Here is a 27,267-nt window from a genome sequence, read left to right as displayed (position 1 = left end):
TCAAATGGTGCCGTTGCCACTGCCGCTGCTAGGGACGAATCAAATGGCGTCGTTGCCGGGGAATCGAACCTCGAATCAAATGGTGTCGTTGCCACTGCCGCTGCTAGGGACGAATCAAATGGCGCCGTTGCCGGGGATCGAACCCCGAATCAAATGGTGCCGTTGCCACTACCGCTGCTAAGGACGAATCAAATGGCGCCGTTGCCGAGGATCGAACCCCGAATCAAATGGTGCCGTTGCCACTGCCGCTGCTAGGGACGAATCAGTAATTTTCCTTTTTTTCTTTGCTTGATATACATAGACAACAACTTTTTAAGGGTTTTGACTTCACATAGGTTCCTTTTCTTGTTCTTTTTTTTTTTGGGTTGTTAAGGGTAGTTTTGGCAATTTAAAAAAGTTTGGCATTTGGCGGAATTTTCAAAATTTCTCCTGACCCTCCGAGGACCTATCACATTGAGTGACCCTTTCGGGTCATTTTCACACCCAACCCACCCTATATGGTACTTTTAGAACATAAAAGGATTGTAACCACTCTATGTGGGTTTTACATAGATAAAAGAGATGATATAATTGATGTAAAATGGTATAAGTGGAAGACAATTTCCAACATGTAAGTCTATACAACAAGATTCAATGCCATTAAAAAAATCACTTTTAGAAAATAAAATTTGTACTAATATCAAAGCTTTCGAGTCTAGGACGACAATATAGTTGAGGTTACAAAAGATCAATTCTATGATTCAAATATAGATAACATGATAGATGATATTTAATATAATATCACAATATTTACAATAGATTAATTTGACAATCAAATGATAATTTTTCTTTTGAAATAATCTAACTTTAGCTAGAAAACCTTCATAATAAGAAAAATCAAACCAAAATCATTGATAATTACCTAGTAAAATTGGAAAAAAAAATTTATTATTAGGAAATTACATAATACATTTACCAAAATTAGGCCGAAACATATAATTCATTTCACAAAAATAGCATCCAAACAAGCAAAACCCACATCACATCTAATCTAAAAATCAAAGGCTTGCTTTCAAATCATCATAAGTTAGATTTCTCTAACAATGCAAATAAAAATATATAAAATGTATAAATCAAACACAAAAAACGAAGAATAAAAGTTCATAAACTCAAAAAAAGTGGAAAATGTTAAAACTAGAAGAAATCTTTATGAGGAAGCCAAAGAAATGTGCATGATATGAGAGGAAAACCCTAACCTAAGAGACACGTCTCTTCTTCATTCTATCTTTTTGCATTTTGAATACCAAGAACCTCTCCTTTCTCTATCATGACTTTTTATCGTGAGTTTCTTTTTTTCTTTTTAAAATTTTTTTTATCATCTTTTACTTATAAAAAACAATAGAGAACAACTTGAGCTTGTTCTCTAAAAAAATATTATTTTTAATCTTATTTTTAAAATTGTAACTTAAAAACTACCATCAAACATGTAAAAAATTTTAATTTTTTTTTATTTTTAAAAACTAAAAACTTGACTTAATTTGCCTCATGACAATATATTTTGTTTGAGTATAAGGTCATTTTGACACAAAATTCTATAAATTAAGGAATTGTTTGATAACTGTTTTAAAAAACAATCTTTTGTTATTCAAAACATACAATTTAGGAAACATGTTTCACAATCAAAAACTATTTTTTATTTTCTATTCTTAATAATAGAAAACATGTTATTTTTAAAAAACATATTTTAATTATTTTATATCGTTTCGTATTAATAAATAATTTTACAAACATGTAAAATGATTAAAAATAAAACACTAAACATAAAAATTATTTTTAAAATATATTTAAAAATAAGTTAAAAATATTTTAGATTTAAAAAAAAAATTATTTTATAAAACATTATATAATAATTTTGAAAAATCTTAAAAATTATTTTTTAAAATTATTTAAAAAACCGGAACAAATAAAGACTTATTCACTACTAACAATTGAATATCTAAACACCAAGTTATTATTTTTATTTATTTATTAATTTTCCAAAAATCGTATTTGGAAAAAAACATGAAAAACGTGACTCGAATTTATTCTTTTTCTTCCCTATTTATGATTTGATTATTTTCAAAAAAATATTTTAAAATTTTGAAGTTTATTTTCAGGGCCTATTCCCTGGTTGGGCGAGGAGGGGAAGTGGTTCATCTGCATCACCATCACCATCACAGTTGGGCCACCTACAGTTTCCCCAGCAGGCGTCATAGCGTCAAGGTTTCCACCATCCAGATCCATGGTGGCATAGGAGGAGAACTGGGTCCTGAAGTGGTTCCTTTTCATCACCACCTCCACTTTTCCGCAGCAGCCATCCTGATCCATGGTAACCCCTGATGTCCTATTCATTCTTCTTTGCTTGATCAGAAATTACGGAAATAAAATTTCTTTTGTCTGTTTGGTTCTTGTGTTTCCGGAAGTTACAACACTCATCTCAATTCCCCTACTCACATGTACTAGCGTCATTTTGTTATCCGGATCTATATTCTGTTCAAAATTTGAAGTTTCAAAGCTTCGTTTTTTTTTTTTCCTGCAATTTATCTCCTTAATGTCATTTAGGGTTCTTAATTTGTCATTTTGCGGGATCTTGCAAGCTATGAAAACCTTTGAACTCATCATGGTTTATTTAGATAAGTTCTTTTATGATGTAGGAAAAGAAATGAAAGCTCCTAAATATGTGATTGATTGACAAATGTATCATACAAAATTTTTGTCATTAATAAGGTCATTTTTATTTTTATTGATTAACCAAACATTGGATTTAGGATTTGTTTAGTTTTCTCAGCAATTGAACCGAGGGTTAGGAACTTTGGTGTTTACTTTTGGTTGGTTTGTTTGTTCAATTCATTTGGCATCAAATGCTATGGGGAACTGAATAAATTTGAATATGTAAAAGTTTCAATTGTGGTTGCAAAATTTTATGTTCAATTTTGTTGTAGTTTTGGGTTTGGCTGCTCAGTGCGTAGAGTTCTATTTCTGCCCCCTTACCAGTAAGTTTACTCAGTTTTTTAATATTTTCAGGCAAACACATCTCGATTGTATTTCACTTGCATACGGAACACTCTTGAAGCTGCCATGTGCCTGCAGGTATGCTGTATCTGTAATTTTATCAGACATCAGATTTTGATTGCATATCTTGAATTGAATATAGTGGTTGATTGGGAGTACAGGGACTTGACATAATCCGTTTTTCAATTCATGGCGTTTGTGTGCGTGTGCGTGTGTGTTTTTATTTTTATTTTTTTCAAAAAATAAAATAAAATTGAATGTGTGCATGATTGGCTAATAATTTCAAAAAGTGAATAAATTTTTATTTGTACAAGTTGGTAGTAGATTTTTGTCTGTCCATTCAGTTGCTTGTTAACTTATGAAATTCTGCATGAGTACCACCGTTTCATGGTTTATTTGGGTTGTTGGTCAAAATTTTGAGATTTTATCTTTCTGTCTGTCTATTTCTATATTGGTTTGTGCTTATCTATAATGTTTGGAGGTTGGTCCTGTCTGGGTTTTTTTCCATTCCATAAACTTTGAAGTATTCTATAATGAATATAGAATGCCATTCTTGTTCCTTTCCACAACCATGCTAACCCTTAAAAATCTACTGTATTGCTTTTGGTACCAACACATAAGATTAAGATTGCAACAAAATGTCTTGACAAGGTGTTGCTGGGTGGATCTTCTTTATGTCCAACTAGTTAGTTTTCTTATTTGTGGTTGCTCATGATTGTCAATATGATCAAGCTTGCCGTTTTCCCTTGCTTCATGAGAATTTCCCCTTGAATTATTGTTCTAGGCCTTGGATTTTTTTTCTTCGCTCAACCATTCTACTTAAGCATGATTATGATGTCTAACTGTTTTCTAACTTGCCAAGATAATCATCATGTTTCCATGTGTTGGTTGCAGAACTTCCCTTGTCAAGAAGTTGAAAGGCATAACAAACCAGAGGTTGAACTAAAGTATGTTCATTGGTTCCAGAAGGATTTTTTTCCTTTTATGCTTGTGTTCCTTTCTTCTTTTGCTCATTATAGAATTCTGATTTCCTTTTTAACTCTTGAATATGTCATAGAAAGAGAAAGCGAATATGCTCTCACATCAGAAGATAATTTTTTTTTTTAAAATGCATATAGTATCTATTTTTTGCATTGCTTAAAATTTTTCTTGGGTGGAAGTGTCCTATATTCCTTATACAATCTGGTAGATAGAAAACTAGTTGAAAACATCATCTTTGTTTGATTTTCTTTTTATTTATTTATTTTCCATCTCTTTTTTCTCTTAGATTTAGACATTACCATATTTTCAGTTTGCATAATTTAAACTTGTAGCTTTTAAATGTATGACCTGCTATGAACTGTAGCGGTTGACTGGTTTCGGCTTTCAACAAGGGTTCCGTGTGATAGTGCAATGATAATTAAATCCTGGTGATTGTGCTATCATAATTAAATCCTGGTGATGGTGCAATGAAAATTAAGTGACTCTGTTGGAATCTTAGTCCATGAGTACTGGATAGATTCCATTTCTATATCATTTACATATAATACCAGCCCCAGAACAATCATCATCACAAAATTTTGATCACACGTTAAAAGCTTGAATCTTTAGCTAGAAGTGGTAAAGTCACAGATTTTTTTTTGTCTGAGGAAACTTTATTCCTTAAAGTAGTATGTATCACCATATTAAAATGCTAAAATTGTTTTTACTTTACAAACCCTAGTATATGTATTTTTTTTTTTTTTGATTAGAAACAAAGATATAATAGACATTGATAAAAAGTACAAGAGAAGGGTGAGGGGTCCTCTCCACAAAATACAATAATCTGATCAGAATATGACTGAAGCTCCTCCACTATGAAAGGACACCTATGCAAAAATTAGTTCAATTATGGCCATTTATCAAAACCAAACACAATTCCTTTCATTGTTGTCCAACCCTTTTGAATTACGAACCAAACGCCAATTAAATTGAATTTTTTAGGTAAATTTTTTGTTTCCATTGGGACTTGAAACTGGAACCATCTTCACAAATCCTTTGAATCCTTTACCACTTGAGCTGACCTCAAGGGCAAACCTTAGTATATATTTATATTTATATCATAGATATGTGGTGAGCTGATGATCACATTTAAGTTGTACATATTGTCAAGAAATACGATGGAGCTTATGCTCTTTTATCATTGGATATTTAAGGTAATATGGAATGAGGAAGAAGTGGAAAAATCTAATAACTTCAGATTGGGAATTTGGGAAATGTCGTCTTCTCTAAATTTATTGAGCTTATCCAAGTCACTGACGGTTACATAAATAATTCTAGTCTGTTTTTCAAGTGATGATGGCATTTCCTCATAACCTTACTGTCTAACCAAGACTGACCCTGTACGGTATAGTCATGCTGTCAAATTTTAAAACTCTAGTTTTCCTTGAAAAGTTTTAAAGTCTTATATACATATCTACCTTGACAGGATTTTTTCTTTTTCCTTTCTTTTTTTTTTTTTTTTTTTTTTTGATAGGTAAGAAAAGATCTACTATAAAAAGAGGTGCCAAAAAAGCGACTCAAAGTATACAATACTTATACACCCACCGCCAAAATGGCCAAAAAAGAAGAAAAACACCCAGCTGGCCCAACAAACAACCTTAGTTAGAACCCAACCAATCAATAAAACTAACTATAGTTAGAGGGCAATTGACTATAAACAACTTGGCCTTTGACCAAAGAGAAAGAACAAAAGAGTATTTGAGTTTCTGGATTGACAACACATCATCCTTGAAGGTCAATCTATTTTTCGCCTTCCAAACCGTCCAAAAAATGTAAAGAGGAGTTGCTCTCCACACCTTCTTGCGCTTTTTGCCCACAAAAGAACCATGCCAACTAAGGAGAGTCTCTCTAATTGATGAAGGCGGCACCCATGACACCTCAAACAAATAAAAAAGCAAATCCCATAAGACTCTTGTTTTTGTACAATGTAGAAGAAGATGGTCTATGATCTCCTCTTTCTCAAGGCACATAAAACATCTATTTTCCAAGGCCCATCCTCTTTTCTGAATAAGATTTGGGGTTAAGGCTTTGCCCCACGTAGCCTCCCACGCAAAAAAGCTAATCTTGGGCTGCACCCACACATTCCAAATGCAGCTAGAAGGAAACAAAGAAGGGCAGCCCGCTTCTAGAGCAAGGTAGAGGGACTTGACCAAGAACTTCTCACTCTTTGTTTCGGTCCAAAACACCATATCATCCACATTTCCGCACTCTCTTCCCATGAAGCCACTCCAAGAATCTTTCTGCCTCCTCCACCTCCCAATCATTGAAGGCTTTTGAAAAATAGGGATTCCAACTGGTACATTTTCGTCATCAGGGCAATCTGTTTTAATCAGATGATCTGACAAAAATAAGCTACTTCAAAAACTCCTTCTTTGACCTCCTAAGGGATTGTCAGATTCTAAGATATTGATTCTCCCTTTATTCTTTGGAGATGTAGGCACAGATGGTTCCCTTTTCCTTTTTGTGTGTGCATGATATATTTCTTTTCATTATAATCTCTAATCTTTCTATGTAATATATGTTCTCCAATGTTTTCACATAATATCTGTTTTAGAGATCATCTTCTCCTTTTCTCAAACCAAGAGTTCTATAAATATCTTTGTCAGTTTTACTTGATTCACCAATCTTATATCATCTTTACCTTCAGCTATACCCATTGTGTGTGTGCGTGCATGAGCACACATTTGTAAAGTATAGTGATACTACCTTACTGCATTTGCTTGGATACACTGGTAAATTTGCAACTATAAGTATCATGATTTATTGTAATAACTTTAAGTGAAAGCACAAAGGTATTTTGTGGATGCTTGATAAAAATTGCAACTGTTAGGCACCACGCTGAACGTGCATAAGTTCTCATTTCAATTATTTTCCTGTCCCATACATGTTTATCATCAGAATCATCCTATATTGGACATTGTAGGCATGTTTTCTTCTATGCACCATATTTGTTTCATGACCTATTAGTATACTTTGTTTATTTACTCCAGCATCACTTCCATTTACATGAAATGTTCCACTGGGATAATCTTCATATTTTATCCTCTTTGTATTTTTCAGGACAAGTCCAGAAGTTCTGCTAAATCCAGTAAGAACCATCTTCTTTATATCAGATCTAACAGAAAATTTTTTCATTTTTCTTTGAAGTTTTGTAATAACATCAATGCAATTCTTAGTGTTTCTAAGCTTCTGCAGATTTGTTTGTTTCCATTCACCAATTGAATACTGAAAAGCGTTCTTATTGACTGTTAAGACTAGTGCTGAGGCCTGATGAAATAATTGGAAACAATGAGCTTTTTTTCTTGCATTGATTCACTTTACTCTGGTCTCTTTTCTTTCCAAACCAAACAAGTACTACCCCAGATCATTTCTAGGCCTCTCAATGAGTTACTTGGTCTATGCTACATGATAACAAAGTCATCATTAAACTCATAGAAGTTGAGCAATTCATATATATTAAGCTTAGGACTGTTATGGAGATCATCAGTCAACTCCACCATGTTAGCATTAGAATCACTCTTTCCAACTTCACAGGGCCAAGTTTCCTAGGTTTCAGTTTGTCAATAAGCTCATGGGGAAAATTGGAAATTACTTTTTCAATAAGAATATTGCTTTAAGTTTTGTCTTTAATTTCATCCTTCCTGAAAATGCCACCAATTTGATCTCATCATTCATAATACCATTTTCATCAATTGTCAAAGAATTTTCCAATCTGTATCTCTGCTGCTATTACATTTCATGTTGTTTCTTAATCACACTGGGTTAACTTTCTGGTTGTTGCTTTGTATTTTATATTGATGTTAAGGTTTGCAGGAAGTTGATTACCACACACAAAAAGACACATATAGATGGAAACATTTTCCATTTGTAAGGGATTTAATATAAAAATCTACAAAGTTGTATCAGCTATCCAAGTTTTGGCATACTCATAAGCATTGGCTGTGAATCTTTTCTTCTTATTCCTTCCCAAACATGATCTTCACTTCGTTTACCATGGTTTCCATATCATTATTCTGGAAACAATGGGTTCAAACTTCTGATTGTATCAGCCACTTTCCTCTGAGAGTTTTACATGCCATATTACATGCAATTTCATAAATGGTCTGATTAATATCACTTCTTTGCTTTAGCTTTTTGCTGTTTTTTTTTTTTTTTTTTGGTTCTCTTTTTCTGAAAGCTTGTATTTTAGCTGAAAATAGCTGTTGCAATCAGAAGTTTGAACCCATTGTTTCCAGAATAGTGATATAGAAACCATGGTAAATGAAGTGAATATCATGTTTGGGAAGGAATAAGAAGAAAATATTCTGTTCATGGCTCTATCCATCTCTCTCTTTCACTTGCTATTTGAATTTTATGGTTGATTACACTTATTCTTTTGAAAATTGATAGCAATGGATTCTTGAACCTATAAATGTTGTACATTGTTTTGTGTTCTTTTACATCTAAACCATGGATGTCACTTGCATTTCAAGGATTGTATTTTTATTTTTGAAATTATCATTTCAGGTTTTGATTTGTCGGAATGAAGCTGAAAAATGCTTGATAGAAACATCTATCAATTCACTGCGAATAAGCCTCAAGGTAAAACCTGATAACTATGTTTGGATGCTTCTTATGTCTCTTGTTGCTTGTGGATCAAATATATCACTTCAGGAACATCAGTGTAACTGTTTCCATCTAGTGTATATGATAAAATCGACTGCATATCAAACTATCTGTGTAGGTTATCACTTATTTATATTTGTTTACAATTCTATGAAGCTTAATTGGTGTGATGCTTTTAGTTTTTGGTAATTCACTTGGTTTTATTGAGTAAGAATATGTAATTGTGGGGCGTTTTCATTTTTGGTTCATCCGAGTCTATAATTTTTTTTTTTTTTTTCTCTTCTAGGTCAAATTTGCAGCATGCAGATCATATATGTAATATCTTGAGCACACAAAACATGTGAATTTCATAAGCAATGCATCACTTTGAAAACATATTTGTTTACAATTCTATGAAGCTTAATTGGTGTGATGCTTTTAGTTTTTGGTAATTCACTTGGTTTTATTGAGTAAGAATATGTAATTGTGGGGCGTTTTCATTTTTGGTTCATCCGAGTCTATAATTTTTTTTTTTTTTTCTCTTCTAGGTCAAATTTGCAGCATGCAGATCATATATGTAATATCTTGAGCACACAAAACATGTGAATTTCATAAGCAATGCATCACTTTGAAAACCTATCAGAAAAAAAACTTGGTTGGCACCCCTTCAAGCTCATAAAAGATCTGCTATTATGCATTTGAAAATTAATTTCAAGGTACATTGCAAACAAACAATCCACCAAAAGCTGTCAAGATATACAATCACCCTCTCTCCAAAAGCTGTCACACTCATAGGCAAATCTGCACAACCACTTTCCTAATAATGCCTTGGTAAGTTGATCAAAGGCTCCTCATGCCCAAACTCCCTATGGACTTTCCACAACAAACAATCAGTCACTGTAAAAGATGAATTTTCCTTTTAGGAAGACCTCCACCACATAAAAAATCTCTTTGAATTCTTTCTAGCCTATCCTATACTTATGAGGTGTTACAAAAGCCCATAAGAAATAGATTGGTAGGCCTAGATAGAGTGTTTTTCAACAAAATGAGCACTTCTCCCTTGGAGAGATATTGGCATTTCTAGGAGGTTAGCCTTTTCCGAAATCTTTCTTCAATTGGTGTTTTAAAAGTTTAAGAGTGATCTTGAAGTGTTTTTCTCAAAGGAAGCAAAGTGTAATGAGACATCAGCCTCAAAGGGGTAAAAAACAAACAAAAAAAAGGATAAACTTTTAATAAAATCACATAAAAATAGAGCAATTAGAAAACCATAGAATTTATTATAAGAATTTCCTTTGTTTGTCGTAATAATTTCTAATTTAGTTCCTCTATCTTTCAAAATCCAAAGTCATGGTTCGATCAAATTAGTCTTCATTCTTCAACATCACCGTTATCACTAGTGGGAGCATCTAAGGAATCATCACTTTTTTTTTTTGATAAATCTAAGGAATCATCACATTATTGCTCTATTATTCTCTTTAGCATCCTCTCTAGCAATATTAATGCTTGCCCATTCTTATTCTTCATCCAACAATTGTAGTGGTAGAAGTTCAGGCTTCAAGCAAAGCATTGGTAGTAAGGGGCAGTATAGCAACCCCAAACCAGCTAATTAAGCAACTCCAGCAGCAAATTAGCTCTCCTCCAAAATAAAAAACCTAACACCTGATAGCCAAGAACTCTTCTTTTTTCCTCTAAATCTCTTTTTCTTTCTTTCTTTTTGTTCCTTTTTTTGAAGGGTTAACAGAATCCAATTAACCCCTACTTTTTAAAAATTAACCCAAGAGTCAAGCCTAGGACCCAAAACTTATAAAATAGGATACCAAAAGCCCAAAACATTAAAATCCATTGGATATTGAGGCCCAAGAAGGCCCATATTCATAAAAAGCCATAAATATCTAAGGCTTAAGCCTCAACAGCTTCAAGGCTTGAGCCTCAAGATTGTGCGCCTCAGGATTGTGCACCTCAGCAAGATGAGGCTTAAGCCTCAAGTACATTGTATTGAGGCTTAAGAAGGTACTTGAGGTTAACACCTAAGCCTTCAAAGTACTTAAAAACATTGTCTTCTACTGACTCCCACACCAAAGGGGCTTGGATTGAGCGCCCACCAGCATTCCCAAGTACCATCAATGGAGGTTAACTCTCCTGCAATCTAGCTCATAAGCTAGATCCTCCAAAAATTCCTGTGGGCAGCATCTCACTTTTCTCCATATCCTCCACAATTTTCAAGTTGTTGACTTATACAATCTTAATATGGAGTTAGGGTTTGGTTGATCATCTTCTAACTGATGTGAAGGAGGGAGTATTTATTATCGTACAAAGTATCATGATAATGTAAGGCCCTCCTCTTTTTCTTCTATCATGGAAGTTTGATCCGCCAAAAGTGTAAGCTGCCAATTGATTTCTTCTTTATTATGCAGCTTTGATCTAAGGGATGGATGGGGCATTTTTATCACATACTGCATCATTACCACGTAAAACCCTTCAATTCTTCTAGTGTGCAGGTTGATCTACCAAAACTGTACTTGCTCATTTGGTCCATCAAAACTCTAAATTTGATGGCAAATCCCTTCCTGACTTGTACAGTCTTAATATGGGTTTTAAAGATTGGGTGTTTGGAGCAAAACTGCTGTTGCTACCTCTTCTGTGCTAGCTTGATCTATCAAAGCAATGTTTGATCTACCAAAACTCTGAAATTGATGACATTTCCCTTCCTGACTTGTACAATCTTAATATTGGAATCAAAGATTGGGTATTCTAAGCAAGATACTGTTAACCTCTTCCAATTGATTTCAAGGAGGGAGGAAGAGTATTTATCTGGGGCATTTTTTGAGTTCAGTCATTGTCACATATAGTCCTTAAATTGTGTACTTATTTTTAAAAGAATTCTCTTCCTCACATGTACAATCCCAATATGGGCATCAAAGAATAGGAAGGAGAGAGTAAGTATTTTCCTGAGCCTTTTTTGGACTCAAATCATTATTACGTAAATCCCTTGATGGATTTCTCATAAATCTCTTTTTCAAGCACAAAATGTTATTTGAAGTCATGTATGCATCCTATGAGCATAACATTCTAATGCAAGCTTCCAACAATTTATGCTACAAGGGCTGAAAGTGGAGGCTTTATCCCTTGTATTTCCCCTCAAGGCAAAGCTCAAGGCACAAAGCTTAGACACCTTCTAGAGTAACTTTCTATTACACTAGATAATTAATGCTGAATGTCAAATGTGGGTTCATATGCGTTTACCACTGAAACCATTTCACCCTACCTTGGCCGAAACTTGTGTCAGAATTGGCTTCTTAGCTTGCAATTGAACTGGAACTTGGCTCAAAAACAGCATTTTGGCAGATAATAGATCATTTGTGGTCATTTTCTTTTCCTTATCATTAGGATTGCATACCATCTTTCGTATTGAAGAATTCATAGTAATATAAAATTATTATTCTATTGAATTGCCATGCGGCTGTCTCCTTATATGCATATCTTTTTTGGTTGTATAGGTAAAGCAGGCTGATGAACTAGAAAATATATTAACTAAGAAATTTCTTAGATTTTTGTCAATGAGGGCAGAAGCATTTCAAGTATTGAGGAGAAAACCAGTGCAGGTATGTATGGTCTCATCTCCATGAGTTGGCATAGAACATGCACTTTAAATTCCTGATTCTCAGAGTGATTGGTGGTAATTTGCCTTTAGAAGGACCTTTTTACCAAAACATTCTGAGGAAAAAAAGATGTATGTGCTGGAAGTTTTGGGTTATTACAATGCTGGCATGGGCCAATAATGAGTATAATGTATTTTTGATTCGGATAGCTTTGTTGTGCATGATTTGGTCAGAAGTAAGTCTGGACACCTCACACCACAAGAAATGGTTGTCCAATCCTTTCTTTTGATACTAATCATGCTCAACCTTGGCCAAGTAAAACTGGGGAAAAGAACCCCAAAATCTCTTTAGTGATTAAAGCTTGGTCTTCTAGAACATCACCTGACTTGAACACCTGAACCTGGGATGAATTTCTTTGTGCATCTTGTGTTAGCTATCATGTGCAAGAGTTTGTTTGTTACCCATTCTTTATTCTGATGTTTTTTTTATTTGTTTGATATTATTGATTAATGATCTTGTACATCAATATCTGGATTATAATGTAGGTCATATCACTTGAATTCCATTTTTGATAAGTCATAGCTCTTGAATTCTTTCTTTTTTACTTAGAACAGTTTCCTGTTTGCAAATTTTTGCTTAGTTTCATTTGTTTCTCTGGTGGTTCACTTTGCAGGGTTATGACATTAGCTTTCTTATAACAAACTATCACTGTGAGGATATGCAAAAACACAAGCTTATTGATTTTATCGTGCAATTTATGGAGGCAAGTTCTCTAATGAATTTTTTTTTACCATTTTCTTTTCCTAACTTATATTTATTAGGTGGCTCTGGTATGTCTTCCTTTTGTAATTTGATTTCTATTTGATGTGCACATAATTACAGATCTAGCAACTTGTAAAATGTTTTTTGATGAGTAGATACTTAATTTTTACTAAGTAGACAACCATATTTTATCACTTTTAAAAATAAGAAAAGAAACTAAAATTTCAAAATTTCTTTAGCCAATTTGATTCAATATACTTCATTTTAACTGTGTTTTCTTTTTTGGGTCTCAATTTCATTCTAGATTCTTTTTTACCAGAGCTATTCCCATTATTCTTGCATAATCACTGGATAGTTGATTTCCTCCCTCTCTTTTTCACTATCTTTTCCCAATTAATCCCTGAAACTTGTCTTTTTACATGTAATGATCCCTGACTTCTAAAATTTGTCACTATGATGCCCATGTAGACTGCCCAGATGATGGTGCAGTCTGCCAATATTTAGCTAACTTTAATAGAAATTGATTCTAAAGTCCTTGTAATCCTCTTGAATTTAATTTGAGATCTAGGGTTCAGAGTACATTGCTATAGTCTTCAGTTTCTGGTCCTTTGGACTTGGATAATAAATAAATAAAAGGTTGAAATTCAAAGCAAAGGGCTTTATCTTTCACATTGTCCATATGGGGTTCTTAGTAGGAGAGGAAGTCGATCTTGTAGATAGCCAAATTCGAATGGAAAGGGAAGCAGGCTGAGAACTAAGATGGGGTTGGTTGGCAGGTGTGGCAGAAGCCCCTCAAGGGTCTTACAAATGGGGAATTCTTGGACAATTCTAAGAAGGTGGTGTGAGACTCTTTAGTCCCAATCCTTGTCATTCTGAATAGGGGTTTTCAGAATGAGAGCTGAGTGAATTATGAGTTCATAGATTAACAAGATAACATTAAATGGACGGCTAGCTGACATTTCTAGTGGAAAATGCAATGATACAATGTGTTCCATGAAAGCCAGTGGCCCCAACTCCCTCTAAATCAGTGACATGAACTCAGGCAGTTTCTGACTATTATCAGCTTGATGGCACCCACTTCTAGCTGCCCTATTGGGGTCTTCAAACAATATTGTGAACTTGGTGGTAGGCTGGCTTAGCTCACCTACAAGCACAAGTTCATGTTGGGTTCTGGTTCCGAACTCAAGTAAGCATGGATCAACTGGGTATATAGATAGAACTATGCATCATCAAGGAAAGTGTAGTAGATGAGTTTTACCCTAGGTGTGATAGAAATATCTTTAGGCAACTCCCCTGCTGATTGTTAAAGGTACCTCTTGATCGAGTAAGAAGAAGCCTAGTGAGAACGTGTTAGCATGAAATTAAATGTTTAACCACCTTCCACACTCCCAACTTCTCTTGCAATCTCAGGTTTCGTGCTCATACACTATTCTGGATGCTAAGGATGCCTCAAAAAGTTTTGCCTAGCAATGACAATGAACCAGATTTTTGGGTAACCTGGCCTAGCCCGGTCCCAAATATGAAGGATTCAATCAGGGTGTGGATGGGATTATGGTGGTTTTCTAAAAACTGGGCCAGGTTCAGGCAGGGTATGGTTCTTTATGCCCCATCTCATATACAAAAATATATTTGTCTTCACTGATCCATTAATATAAATATCCACTCACAAATAACAGATTTTCCTGAATCCCTCATTCCATCCTTTGCTTCACTAATCCTACTTCAAATCACCATGTCACTGGTAGAGGCTACTAGTTATCACCTCTGCCACAGGTCTGCAGCTGCTAGAAGTCATCATTGTGGCTGATCTGCCACTTGGTTGAGATGAATTTTATTTCTTTGTATGTGTCTCTCTTTCTTCTTCCTTTTTTGAAACACGACTGAGAGATTTTTTTCCTTTCTTTTCGTCAATTTTCTCCACAAATGAACAAAGAATTATTGGTGTAGATTTGTCCATTATGGTCTCAACTTCATCAAATGGACCATTAATGAAAAAATAAAATTTGAATTTTGAAGAAACTAAAGTTTGGATTCAAAATTTTATTTTTGCTTATCCTCAGTTTTCTTGTCAAAAGATTCAGGCATATTCCAAGAAATCCTGCAAATTTGTTAGGCTTTGTATGCTGACAAATTTTCACTAATCCTGCAAATTTGTTAGGCTTTGTATGCTGACAAATTTTCACTAATAGGTTAGCTTTCAGGGGGGGGGGGGGGGGGGGGGGGGGGTCGTTAGCTATTCAGAAATTCAAAAATTCTTTTGTATGTAACTTGTGGAGTTGGGCTAGGGTGTACATTGGAGAGGAAACCTATTCTCTCTTAGGCTTTTTGGAGTGGCTCGCGGCCACTTGAGGGTGGGCGAGGTTACTCCCCTTTCTTCTTTCAGTTTCTTGTTTTGGGCTTCTGTGTATACCCCTATATACTTGTGGCTTTTTGGCCCTTTTTTAATATATATTGTTGTTTATCTATCAAAAATAAATAAATATCCACTCACAAATAACAGATTTTCCTGAATCCCTCATTCCATCCTTTGCTTCACTAATCCTACTTCAAATCACCATGTCACTGGTAGAGGCTACTAGTTATCACCTCTGCCACAGGTCTGCAGCTGCTAGAAGTCATCATTGTGGCTGATCTGCCACTTGGTTGAGATGAATTTTATTTCTTTGTATGTGTCTCTCTTTCTTCTTCCTTTTTTGAAACACGACTGAGAGATTTTTTTCCTTTCTTTTCGTCAATTTTCTCCACAAATGAACAAAGAATTATTGGTGTAGATTTGTCCATTGTGGTCTCAACTTCATCAAATGGACCATTAATGAAAAAATAAAATTTGAATTTTGAAGAAACTAAAGTTTGGATTCAAAATTTTATTTTTGCTTATACTCAGTTTTCTTGTCAAAAGATTCAGGCATATTCCAAGAAATCCTGCAAATTTGTTAGGCTTTGTATGCTGACAAATTTTCACTATCACAGCCATGCACTGCACTTCACATCTTACCAGCTGTCATATGCCTCCTTCCATTTTTAATGCATATATTTTTTTTCACTTTCCTATTCATGCACTCCATTCCTTCTTCTCTTTCCCCTTTTTTTTTTCTCCAATCCAATGCCTACAGTGATCACATGCACACACTCCTTTCTTTCTTTTTTGTTTGTTTGTTTGTTTGTTTTTTCCTGTTTTTCCTGCCATCTACCATCATCACACGCAAAACCACACAATCATTTTTTTTTCTTTTATTTATTTTCTTTTCCTACAATCATCACACAATGTTTTTTTTCTTCCTCACAGTGGTTCCAGTCCACTTTGAAACTTTCATCACTTCAACCATGATATATATATATAATGGTTGGAATTCCCTATCTCCAAGAAAAATCCAATCTATGTCCATATATTTCAAATGATTTAATTTAAATATATTTTAGGCCTAATCTAAATTTGGATTTTTAAAAGAACATTTAAGTTGCTCAAATCCATTTAATGAATCGAAAATACTCATCAAAGGGTTAGAATATTACTTGAAAAACTGATCTTCGAACTCTAGGCTCTCAAATCTTTAGCTATATATTCTCTTATCTCTTTGGTCTTTATGCAGAATGATGTCTATATAGAGAAGTAAAGAAAACTTATTATTTACACCTAGGGTTTTTTATTATTAGGAAAAGACCTTTCTACCCTTTTAATGTTATTAATTAATTTCTTTATTTTTAAAATGACCATTTTACACCTAAAATCAAGTTTGGGCATTACATCCTCTCATCCTTAACAAAAATTTAGTTTTCTAAACTTGACATACCAAAAACTCAAAATAGATGTGAATGCTTCTCACCTCTTCCTCTAATTCCCACGTAGTCTCTTGAATACTTATGATTGATCCACTAGACCTTTACCAACTTGATAATAGTATGACATAGTACCGTATACTATCTACCATATGAATGGATACTTCTTCATAAGTCAAATCCTTTGAAATTTGAATAGGCTCTAACTCTATAACATGAGAGGGATTAAAAACATATTTCCTCAAAGCTAATACACGGAATACATTATGGGTCTTAGACAAGCTTGGGGGTAGGACCACTTTATATGCCAAAGTGCCTACTCTTTCTAATATTTCATACAATCCCACAAACTAAAGACTAAGCTTTTCCTTCCTCCCAAACCTCATTATAGATTTCATAGGCAAAACTATTAAGAACACTTGGTCTTCAATCTCAAATTCCATCTCATCCCGTGATTATCAACATAACTCTTCTGTCTACTTTGAGTTGGTTTTAATTTTTCTTTAACTAAAGCAAATTTTTCAACAATTAACTACACAAGTTTAGTACCAAAAAATTTCCTCTCTCTAACCTCATCCAATAAGCAAATAATCAATACCTCCTTCCGTACATCCCCCTTGAAGGGGTCATCCCAATACTAGTTTGAAAGCTATTATTATAGGCCAAATCTACCAAAGGTAAGTAATCATCCCAATTACCTTTCAAGTCCAAAACACATGCTCTCAACAAATCTTCTAAAACCTGAATTACTCTCTTTGACCAGCCATCGATCCAAGGATGGAAAGTAGTACTAAAACTTCATATTGAGAGTTTTTTTTAAAAAAAAAACTATGCCAAAATTTGAAAGTAAAATGACGATCCCTATTGGATACCATAGAAATGGGTACCTCATGCATTCTCACAATCTCCTAGACATAAAGAGAAACCGGTCGGTCCATGGAGAAATTGGCTTTCATAGGTAGAAAATGAGCAAACTTTGTTACTTGATCAACAATTACCCAAATAGCATCATTATCTCCTAAGGTTTTGGGCAGCCTTGTCACAAAATGCATGGTAATATGTTCCTACTTCCATTTAGGAATAGAATGTGGTTGCACAAACTGTGTTGGTTGTTCATGCTTAGCTTTCGCCTATTGGCACACCAAACACTTAGCCACAAAATGTGCAATATCTTGTTTCATGCTTGACCACTAATAATTATGTCTTAAATCTTTGTACATCTTCGTCTCTCCAAGGTGGATCGTAAGCCTAGAACAATGAGCTTCCTCTAAAAGCTCCCTCATTAAGTCTCCGTCATTTGGGACATAGAGTTTTGTCCCAAATCTCAAGGCCTTGTCTCCATAAGTTGCACTAATTGAGGGTCATTCTTTTGTAGGGTCTTAATTCTCCCTCTCCCAACTAAGTCTAGTTGTACTATGAAATTTGCCACATAAGCTCCTTAGTCCAAAACTCTGATATAGACCTATAAACACCTCAAATCCTAATAATCGCTTCTAACCAACACTTATAGTTGCTAAGAAGCCAATTGATTTCTTTCTCAAGGCATCAACCACAACACTCCGCTTTCTTGGATGATATTGAATAATGCAGTCCTTAAGTAATTCTATCAATTTCTTCTGTCTCATGTTTAATTCCTTTTGGGAAAACAAGCACTTCAAACTCTCATGATCCATGAATATCTCACAAGTTTCACCAAAATGGAAATGTCTCCAAATCTTAGGAGCAAAAACCACTACAACTACCTCTAAATCATGATGTGGTGGTTTCACTCATAAGATTTTAACTTTCTAAAAGCATAAGTCACAACTTTCCCATGCTGCATAAGAACTCAATCCCTAACCTTGGTGGGAGGCATCACTATACATTACGAATCCTCCTAAACCTAAAGGAATAGTCAAAACAAGATTTGCCACAAATTTGCTTTTCAACTATTGGAAGCTACGCTCATAGTTATCAAACTACTCAAACTTAATCCCCTTCTGTGTCAATTTGGTCAAAGGTAGGGTGATCTTAGAAAACCCCTCAATAAACCGCTTGTAGTAACCGACAAGTCCCAAAAAAATTTGAATCTTAATCATGGTACAGAGTCTCCTCCAATTGGCTACAACATCTACTTTTTAAGGTTAATTGAGATGCCATCCTTGGTTACCACATGCCAAAGGAAAGAGATGTTGCATAACCAAAATTCACACTTCTTTAGTTTAACATACAACCTATCCCTTATAGTCTGCAATACAATGCTCAAACGATACTCTTGTACCTCTCAACTCTGAGTAAAACCAAACTATCATCTATAAAAATCACCATAAACTAATCCAAATAGGGTTTGAATACCTTATTCATTAAGTCTATAAATATAGTAATTGCATTAGTCAAACCAAAAGGTATCACCAAAAACTCATAATGCTCATATCTTGTTTGAAAAGTAGTATTGGTATATCCTCATCTTTGATCCTCAACTAATGATATCCAATTGTGATATCCCACATTAGATAAGGGAAAAAGTTTTTGACACTATATATATATGAACTTTTTATCTTGTAGATTCATTTAAAGTCATATTGGTCTTTCGGACTTGAAGGAGACAATATTTATACAGTTGGGAATGAGTCATTATAAATGGTATCAAAGTCTATCCCTGATCCCAATGTGAAACTTTATCTGCTTGTTTGGTCCCATAATCCTATGGGATACAATGAGAATGTTGTGTTTACATTGGGGAGATAGTGATTATGATATCTTACATTGAATAGGGGAAAAAGTTTCCGATGTTGTATATGTATGAACTCTTTTAACCTTTTAGACACATTTTAAAACTATGATGACACTTTGGGCCTAGCACTGACAATATTTACATGGTTGAGAGTGGGTTGTTACAAGTTTGGTCATGGTTCACATTAGTAGGGTTTATGTCAGATTTTCCTTCATTGTTTGCCTTCCTAAGAGGATGATCAAAACAACCAGTATTTTTGGTTGGGGAATGTTTGCTTTCTATTTTTATTTTCAAAAGATTGTGGGTTTCACTCGAAACAGTCGAGAATCACATGTGTCTATTTTATAAGCAAATATATAATATAATAAAGCACCATAAAGGGCAGCAAACCCTAGTATTCAGAAAGTAACAAACAATCACCCCACAATGAAATGGACATTAAGAATCAACTTATGTCAACCCTAATCTATCAATAAAATCAATAAAATGAACAAACAAATAGACCACCATCCCCAAGAGAATCCTTGGACCAGAGTAACAAAGGCTTGAGAAACTGGTCCTTTAAAACTTATACCTGTAGCTCCTCCATGACTCCCCCTCAACAATTCTCCTTTTTGTTACCTTCCAAATGCACCTAAGGCCAAGGGGATGTGTCCCTCACTTTTCTCCTCAACTCCATTAAGCTACCATGCTATCTACTTAGACTCATTTACTGAGCTCAGGAGCAACCAGACCACAATGACAGTGGAAAACAGGGCCCACGGGAACGTAAGATAATTAGCCACATGCTTGCTCTCTGACCAGTACTATTTCTCTATTTGCTAGTATTTTTAGTACTGCTAATCTTTTACTTAGAATTGGAGAATGATAGGCAATCCGGGCATGGGGCCAGAAGCATGGGTTCTTAAGCACCATTCCTTAAAACATGCACTTCTTTCATTCTTCAAATACCAACATGCGCAGAAAACTTAATCCCTAGATTTTCGTTTCCCATTTTGACTCAGACTTTCACCATTTGATGTGATGAAATCTGATGTGATTTACCGTTCAGATGTCAAAGGTGAGATCCAAGTATTGTTGGGTGATCCTTTTTGCAGAGCATGCAATACAAAATAGGATTCTTTGAGTATCAAACTAGAATGTTTCCTGTTGGTTATTTGTTAACAGTTTCTTTTTGTTCTGATACTGTTGGTATCTTTGTGATGAGTTTCTCAAACTGCATCTTCCCATATTGCAGGATATCGATAAAGAGATAAGCGAATTGAAATTGTCGGTGAACACACGTGGGAGGCTTGTAGCTACAGAGTTTCTAAAGCAATTCATCTGAAGCTTGTTTCTGCATATATCGTGCAACCATGTTCTTAAAAGTTACACTGGGATGCCATAAGGATTCTCTCTAGCGGTTCAGTGTTTGTTGTCTCTGAAATTTATTCTCTTTTTCTTTTCTTTTCATTTATTTGATGTATATCTTCTCGTCAGAATTCTTTTCTTTTCATCTTTTGTAAGATTCTACAAGGAGTGTCGCAATGGTTGAGCTATGACTAGCACCAAGTTGAGACTCTGAAGGTTCTGATTTAATTTTGGGCAAATGTAAACATAAGGGGTCCCACTAGGGCATATAAAATAACTACAATTCCACAAAATTCCCAAACAAAGATGTTTTAAGACTCATCAAGCAAAAATGGGCAATTGGGCATCTCAGCTGCAGCTCTATCCATTCTGTTGAGCATGTCCTCGTCAATCCAACTCCTCACTATTTATCAGCCACCACATCTTTCTGCATCAGAAACATCTCATTTTTGTTAATTAGAATTTGTACATCGAGTGAAAGCTATTCAGCTATAAACTAAAACTATCAAGCATACCTGCATAAATTAGGTGCAAGACACTATTCAACATCTGCCGAGGCACCATCATTCTGCACAATCTGCCATCACAAAATTCCTTCAGAATGCCAAATTGATGACAATGGGAATAGCTTTACAAAAGATGGGGTTTAACACTCCCCAAAGGAATTCAGTCTGCCAGTAGAATTGAAACATAAACATGAAATAAATAAACCCACCAAAAGCATTAACAAACCTATTATTCTCCAAATAATACCTGTGATATATACTCTTTAATCTTCTTGCTAATGGCTTCATCTAAAGCTCTTTCAGCAAGCTCGTAAAACAAAGTATTGCCCTCAGGACCATTCACTTTGTCCTTCTGCAAATACCTACAGATCAGTTCAATTATGGGCTTAGCAAACTAAGGTCCATCAAGTGAAGGAACTCATAATAAATATAAAATCCACCTTATCAAATTGGTCTAACCTTTGCTGGACAAGTGCTTCCAACGCCTGCTTAATGTTTCCAAGGACAGGATGGTTTTCTTCATTTTCATACAATCCCATCCGCCTCATATGATGCCAAAGACCATCTGCAATGCTTTCACCACAATGGTAGTAGGTTCTGTCATGTTGGTAAAGAACTAGAAGCAGGGTATTATAATAACGACATTTTGACCTTCAAAATTCATATGGGATTCTCAAGTTGAAAAATAAATCCTAGCCATCTGCTCAATTTTTATACACATTCTTAATGAATTTATAGAAAAGCGGAACACCCACTGAGCTGATGGCCCAGATTTCCAAACAGATTCAGGTTCCAACCACATACACATCCAGGCTGAACGGAGTAAGGATGGTTCCAACCCAAATTATTGCTCTCTATCTTGGCATTCATATTACATAGAAATACCATCCAAAAGATCAGCATTCCAGAACAATTCAATTAGAAAGCATACTATGATCATATTTACCTATCAAATAAAAAAATTAAAAAAAAAATCAATTAGAAAGTATACCTTCTGCAATTTTCCCTCCAGCAAGATATACAATACTAACAATGACGAAGGTAAATCCAGTCAGATGTGCTGTATTTACATCCTCAACATATTTCCGATACACATCAGCAGGTAGCTGACTTATGATCACATAAGATTTTACATCTGCAAAACCTGGAAAAAATGCATCATTAGACCATAATTAGAGCCAAAACAGAAGAAGCAAGCACAAAAAGGGGCAGGCACCTGTCCAGCATTACCAATGGTGGAACCTAATATATCCACACACACAACCTGATCCTTTTGGTTGCTCATTAAAATGTATGGGATAAATATATCTGTAAAATCATGCAAAGAAAAAATGATAGGTTTATCATTCAACAATGCATATTTTCATCAGGAAAAATAGATGGGCATTCAGATCAGGTTTTTTTCTTCAGAAGAACAAATTGAGAGGGCTTTGGAAATGAAGGGATGCAGGTACACCTGCCACTGAAGCCAAATTTTCATAGTTCTACATACTTAGGCATTGATTTTCCTAACAGCGCCACTTCAAAGATCTTTTTAAAATAGTTTACTGGATGCAGAACTTCCGAACATAGTGTATTTTCTTCTACTTTTTAAATGCACCTACATATTCATGCATACAAACCGCTACCAGGGTAAATCTAGTTTAAATGGTGAAACAGAAGATGAAAGAGTGCTATGTGGAGACGACAATTAAATTTGTTATCAACGATTGAGGTAGAGAGGCTGGCTGCGAGGTGGTAACATTGACATTGACCAGCGATGTTGTAAAGATGATGTGGGTAGAACAGATTTACTAAGGTGGCACTGGCCTTGGGATGAAAGAGAATACACCAGTAGTGGAAGTCGCAGTTCAGGGGAACCACAACAGCACTGGCAACAACTTATTGCAGCAATGAAATGAATCATGATCTTGATGTTGGTGGACTTTTATGGACATATCATACAAATTATACACTCATATGTCAGTGATCTGGTACAATTTGATTGTTCTAAATTCAACATGAAAAAGATCTGCCCCGAATAGATAATGATGCATAAATTCATTTATATTTCACTAGATTTATCCTGAAAACTGACTAAATATATGATGCATGCGCAATTAGCCTATGTGTAACATTGCTAAAGAACCTGTTATATGAGCTCAGGCCCATTATTTGGCACAAGGGAACCAACCATTCCCTAGATTGCTTTCCATGCCAAACCGTGCATCAGAACTAGTAATTCATGGATCTCAATTCACAAGAAGCTATCCATTCTTTTTTGAAGGTTAGAACTTGCAGTATTTAGATTTCACCTATTCAATAGCAAATGAGATTGGATATTCCTTAACAGTAGGTTTCAAATTTAACCCAATTTATTGAAACCCATTGAATCTAGGAGCAACTTCAAACTTCAAGCATGCATTAACAATGTGAATCAAATCAACTTACATCCGATCCACAAAACTATGTTGAAGCTACAAAATTGTTACCATAAAAAATTAAGTGGGAGGAAAAGCTTCTAACTCTGTTGTGAAGTGCGACCCTGATTGGTGGATGAAGGTCGAGATCGTTGAAGCTCCTTCATTTCATAGCCGAAAATGGTGGATAGCTTCTCTCTGGCTGCATTGATTACAAGAGCAGGGAGAGCACGCTGGCGATAATTCTTAGTAACGAGTTGAGTAAGTTCATCTCTCTTGATTGGGCACCCTGAATTTTGGTGGGTTTTAAATAGGACATAGCGAATTACTTCTGCCACAAGCTTGTCCTTTTCCTGGATGCACCAAAAAAAACAAAGGATCATTCAGCTCAGCAATATAAAGAGATTGAACTCACTAAGAGGAACTAAGACAGCATTGTGCACCTCTTGGGAAATATCAAATTGAGATAAATCTTCCCCTGTATTTGCCATCCTGAAAGTGAATAAAACATATCATAGTCAGTTGCTTCATTTTATCTCCTTGAGATCATCTCCAAAAGCTAACATAAAACATGCTGGGAAAACTTCTCATTTCCTCCAATCACAAGGCATGAAATAAAGAAACTTCATTTTCTCTTCTTTTCATGCATTTCTAGGAAACTAAACAGAAAAAGGAAAAAAAAATTCACTCTCTCAACCAACAGAAATAGAAAACCTGAAACTTAAAACTAACAAAACAAAACTTCATTGGTCCTTTTCCTTTTCTCAATTTCCAGAACAAGAAAACAAAAATCCCTTAATTGTCTTAGCAACCAAAACAACACTAGACATGAAATAAAGAGACTAAATTTTCTTTTCATTTCCAGCCTTTTCTAGACAACCAAACAGAAAATACACACATGATTAGCAACCAAAACAACCGAAAACATTGAAACTAAAAGTAGTTAAAAAAAGAAAAAAGAAAAAATAGAACAGCTTCATTTAATCCTCATTTCCTCCGGTTTATCAGCAACCAACACAAAATTCTTCACTTCTCAGCAACCAAAACAAACATAAAACATAAAATGGGGAAGAAAGAAAACAAAAACTTCGATTCCTCTTACTTTCCCCCACTTTCAGAACAACCATACACAAAACCCCCTACCTTGCTCAACAAACCAGAAAAAAGAAAAGAAGAAAAAGACACCATTTTTGCCCACTTTCTCGGGAAACAAACAGAAACCCGGAACTTTTCAGCAGTCAAAACGTACCCTATGAAGAAAATCCCTATGGATTTTGCAGGCGATTTCTCCAAGGGAGTTGGCGTAGGGCTTGGGTTTCTGCGCGAGCGCGCCAATTATTGAAAATCTCGTATTACTCTCTTTTTATTGCTCTAATAATAATTATTTTTATTTTTCTATTTTTATGCATATTTTCTTTTATTTTAAATAATTAGGTTATGTTGGTTCCTAAAAATACTAAAAAAAAATATTTTAAAAAATAATTTTTTCATATTTGGTTACACAATAAAAAATAAAAAATATAATATAATTAAAATTAATTTAAAATTTATATATTTTAAAATTATTTAATTTTATTATAATATGAAAAATAAGTCAAATGAGTTTAAAAAAGTGAATGGAAATAATTTATTAAATTTAAATAATTTATTTATTTATTTTTTTTTTTTTCTTTTTGTTTTCTTTCTTTTACATTTTCTCTCAAATTTTTTAAAAACAAAACATAACCTATTACCCATTCCACACAAGAAATAACTTAATTTTCTTTCTGTGCTGTTCCGAACGCTCTGTCTGCCATTGAAACCACTGCATCTAGGTTATCCACTGCATGCTCACTCCTGGCTGCCATTGATGAATTGTTTAAGCTCCACAACTGCTCTGTTCCTCCATTTCGGTCATTGACCATCACAGTGACGAAGGGTTATGGATCATCACCTTGAACTAAATAGTTATGGACCTCGTTGCCTGAAGGCAATCCAGAATATGGGACGGAAATGAGGAGCATGGTGGTGAGTTGATGAACATCAAGGATGGCCGAATGGTGGGTTTGTCCTGAGATGTTGGACATGAAGAAGATTGGCTTGAGATATGGGTTTGACAGTGGAGATAATGGGTAATGAAGGATGAAGACTTAGAGAAAGAAGTGGGTTTAGTGGTGTGGTTAGGGAGATGGGTATGAAGGGTACGTGGTGTTGAAGGACAGACATGGATGCATAATTCTTGCGTGCATGAGTGGGAAATGAGTAGTGGCAGCTGGTAATTGGACATGTGAATGCGGTTCAAGGTGAGAGTGTAGTGATGGGTTTGATGGAGGGTATGATGGATCAAGGATGAAGGATGAAATGGGTTAGTGGGTACTAAAGAAATAGTGATACGCAGGGGGGTTATGAATGGTGTAGGAGGATTGGACATGAGATATGTGGAATGGGTAGTGGAGGTTAGTGAGCATGAACAGTGATGAGTATGGTGGAGTATGAAGTTGGAAAGCTTTGCAAAGGCTTGGTGGGGCCATGCATGGCCATGCAAAAGTGGGAGGGTAACCGAGAGCATGCAGCTGCTTCAACCCATGACTAGCATCATCAAATTGCTCCTCATCCACAACACCCTCAATGCCCATGTCAACACCACGAGTCTCATTAAAGGTGCCCAACCCAATTTGCAAGCAAATCTTCAGGGGTGATGCCTCTAATAGCAGTAAATCCATGATTGTTTGCCCACCGTGCAACTACAGCCTTACATGCTTGGCTAATAACTCTGGTGGCTCCAATGGTATGACTATATCATAACGACAGCGGCTGTTAGGCCTGCCAACAAAGAAGTTCCAAAATCTGCTGTTGGAGTGTTGCAATCTCATATTGAAAGCATGGAACTAAAAAGGAAAGAAGAAAGACTTAAAATAGAAAGCAAGTTAGATGAGAAGAGTTAGTTAGAAAAGTTGTTATTTCAGTTTATTTTATTTTTACTTTGTTATTGTGTCATTGATGTATTATAAATAGGACTCAAGTCTGATGTAATTTTTTAGTTAGTTTTTTCTGCAATCCATTTCTTTTGCATCCTCTGTTTCTTGGTGTTTTTCATCAGTTTCAGGTTCTTCTGATTCTCAACATGGTATCAGAGCCAAACCCTAAAGCTTCCGCAACCTAAATCAATCAATTTCTTCTCAACTTCTGCCTTGCGAAATTCTGCTATGGAATTCTTACATTGATTGTCTTCCAGCTTCTTGCATTTTCTTGAATAAATTCTTGAAAATGAGTTTTGGTGATTCTCCTCTTGTCAATCCCTCTCCTGTGCATCCTTCTTCATCTAATTCTTTTAATCAGCCTCTTATCAATCCTTCAGATGACTCATCGAGTCCGTATTACCTACATCCAAGCGACAATCCTAGTGCTTTGTTAGTATCAGAAATCTTCAATGGAGAAAACTATGTTGCATGGAGTCATTCGATAGTCATTGCATTGACAGTCAAAAACAAGGTACAATTTATAGATGGTTCAATTGTTTCTCCCTCTATTGATCAGCTTGTTAAACA

The 27,267-nt window shown here is 35.0% G+C and overlaps 2 protein-coding genes across 3 annotated transcripts; one reads left to right on the top strand and one right to left on the bottom strand.

Annotated features, from left to right (window-relative positions):
- Positions 1-1,939: 1,939 nt before the first annotated feature.
- Positions 1,940-21,050, top strand: LOC100253856 (actin-related protein 2/3 complex subunit 4). Its single transcript, XM_002273096.5, has 8 exons — positions 1,940-2,347; positions 3,043-3,108; positions 3,925-3,977; positions 7,111-7,138; positions 8,557-8,631; positions 12,132-12,236; positions 12,907-12,996; positions 20,723-21,050. Exons 1-8 carry the CDS (start codon positions 2,345-2,347, stop codon positions 20,810-20,812), a joined length of 510 nt encoding a protein of 169 aa, XP_002273132.1. The 5' UTR covers positions 1,940-2,344; the 3' UTR covers positions 20,813-21,050.
- On the bottom strand, positions 21,028-25,099 carry LOC100258998 (uncharacterized). 2 transcript variants are annotated; one of them, XM_002273031.5, is made up of 8 exons: positions 24,990-25,099; positions 24,184-24,232; positions 23,847-24,093; positions 22,333-22,485; positions 21,801-21,957; positions 21,589-21,703; positions 21,351-21,412; positions 21,028-21,262 (listed from the first exon to the last, which is right to left on the bottom strand). In XM_002273031.5, the coding sequence occupies exons 2-7, from the start codon at positions 24,229-24,231 to the stop codon at positions 21,374-21,376; spliced, it is 759 nt and encodes a 252-aa protein (XP_002273067.1). In that variant the 5' UTR covers position 24,232; positions 24,990-25,099; the 3' UTR covers positions 21,028-21,262; positions 21,351-21,373. The 2 variants fall into 2 exon arrangements, with proteins under 2 accessions (XP_002273067.1, XP_010650287.1); XM_010651985.3 differs by having other exon boundaries at positions 21,801-21,906.
- Between the last annotated feature and the right edge of the window lie 2,168 nt (positions 25,100-27,267).

The sequence above is a fragment of the Vitis vinifera genome, chromosome 5 (genome assembly GCF_030704535.1).
Source record: "Vitis vinifera cultivar Pinot Noir 40024 chromosome 5, ASM3070453v1".
In the NCBI taxonomy this organism is placed as follows: Eukaryota; Viridiplantae; Streptophyta; class Magnoliopsida; order Vitales; family Vitaceae; genus Vitis; species Vitis vinifera.
The sequence above is the reverse complement of the archived record's forward strand: the minus strand, read 5'-3'. Positions and strand labels throughout refer to the sequence as shown.

Bases quoted from the DNA above. Each gene is read 5' to 3' on its own strand.
- LOC100258998 (XM_002273031.5), bottom strand. From the start codon at position 24,231: ATGGCAAATACAGGGGAAGATTTATCTCAATTTGATATTTCCCAAGAG. The intron at 22,486-23,846 runs GTTAGAAGCTTT...CATTTTTTCCAG, and splicing joins GGGTCGCACTTCACAACAGA to GTTTTGCAGATGTAAAATCT. The intron at 21,958-22,332 runs GTATACTTTCTA...CCCTGCTTCTAG, and splicing joins TGGAGGGAAAATTGCAGAAG to TTCTTTACCAACATGACAGA.
- LOC100253856 (XM_002273096.5), top strand. The intron at 3,109-3,924 runs GTATGCTGTATC...TGTTGGTTGCAG, and splicing joins AAGCTGCCATGTGCCTGCAG to AACTTCCCTTGTCAAGAAGT. The intron at 3,978-7,110 runs GTATGTTCATTG...TGTATTTTTCAG, and splicing joins AAACCAGAGGTTGAACTAAA to GACAAGTCCAGAAGTTCTGC.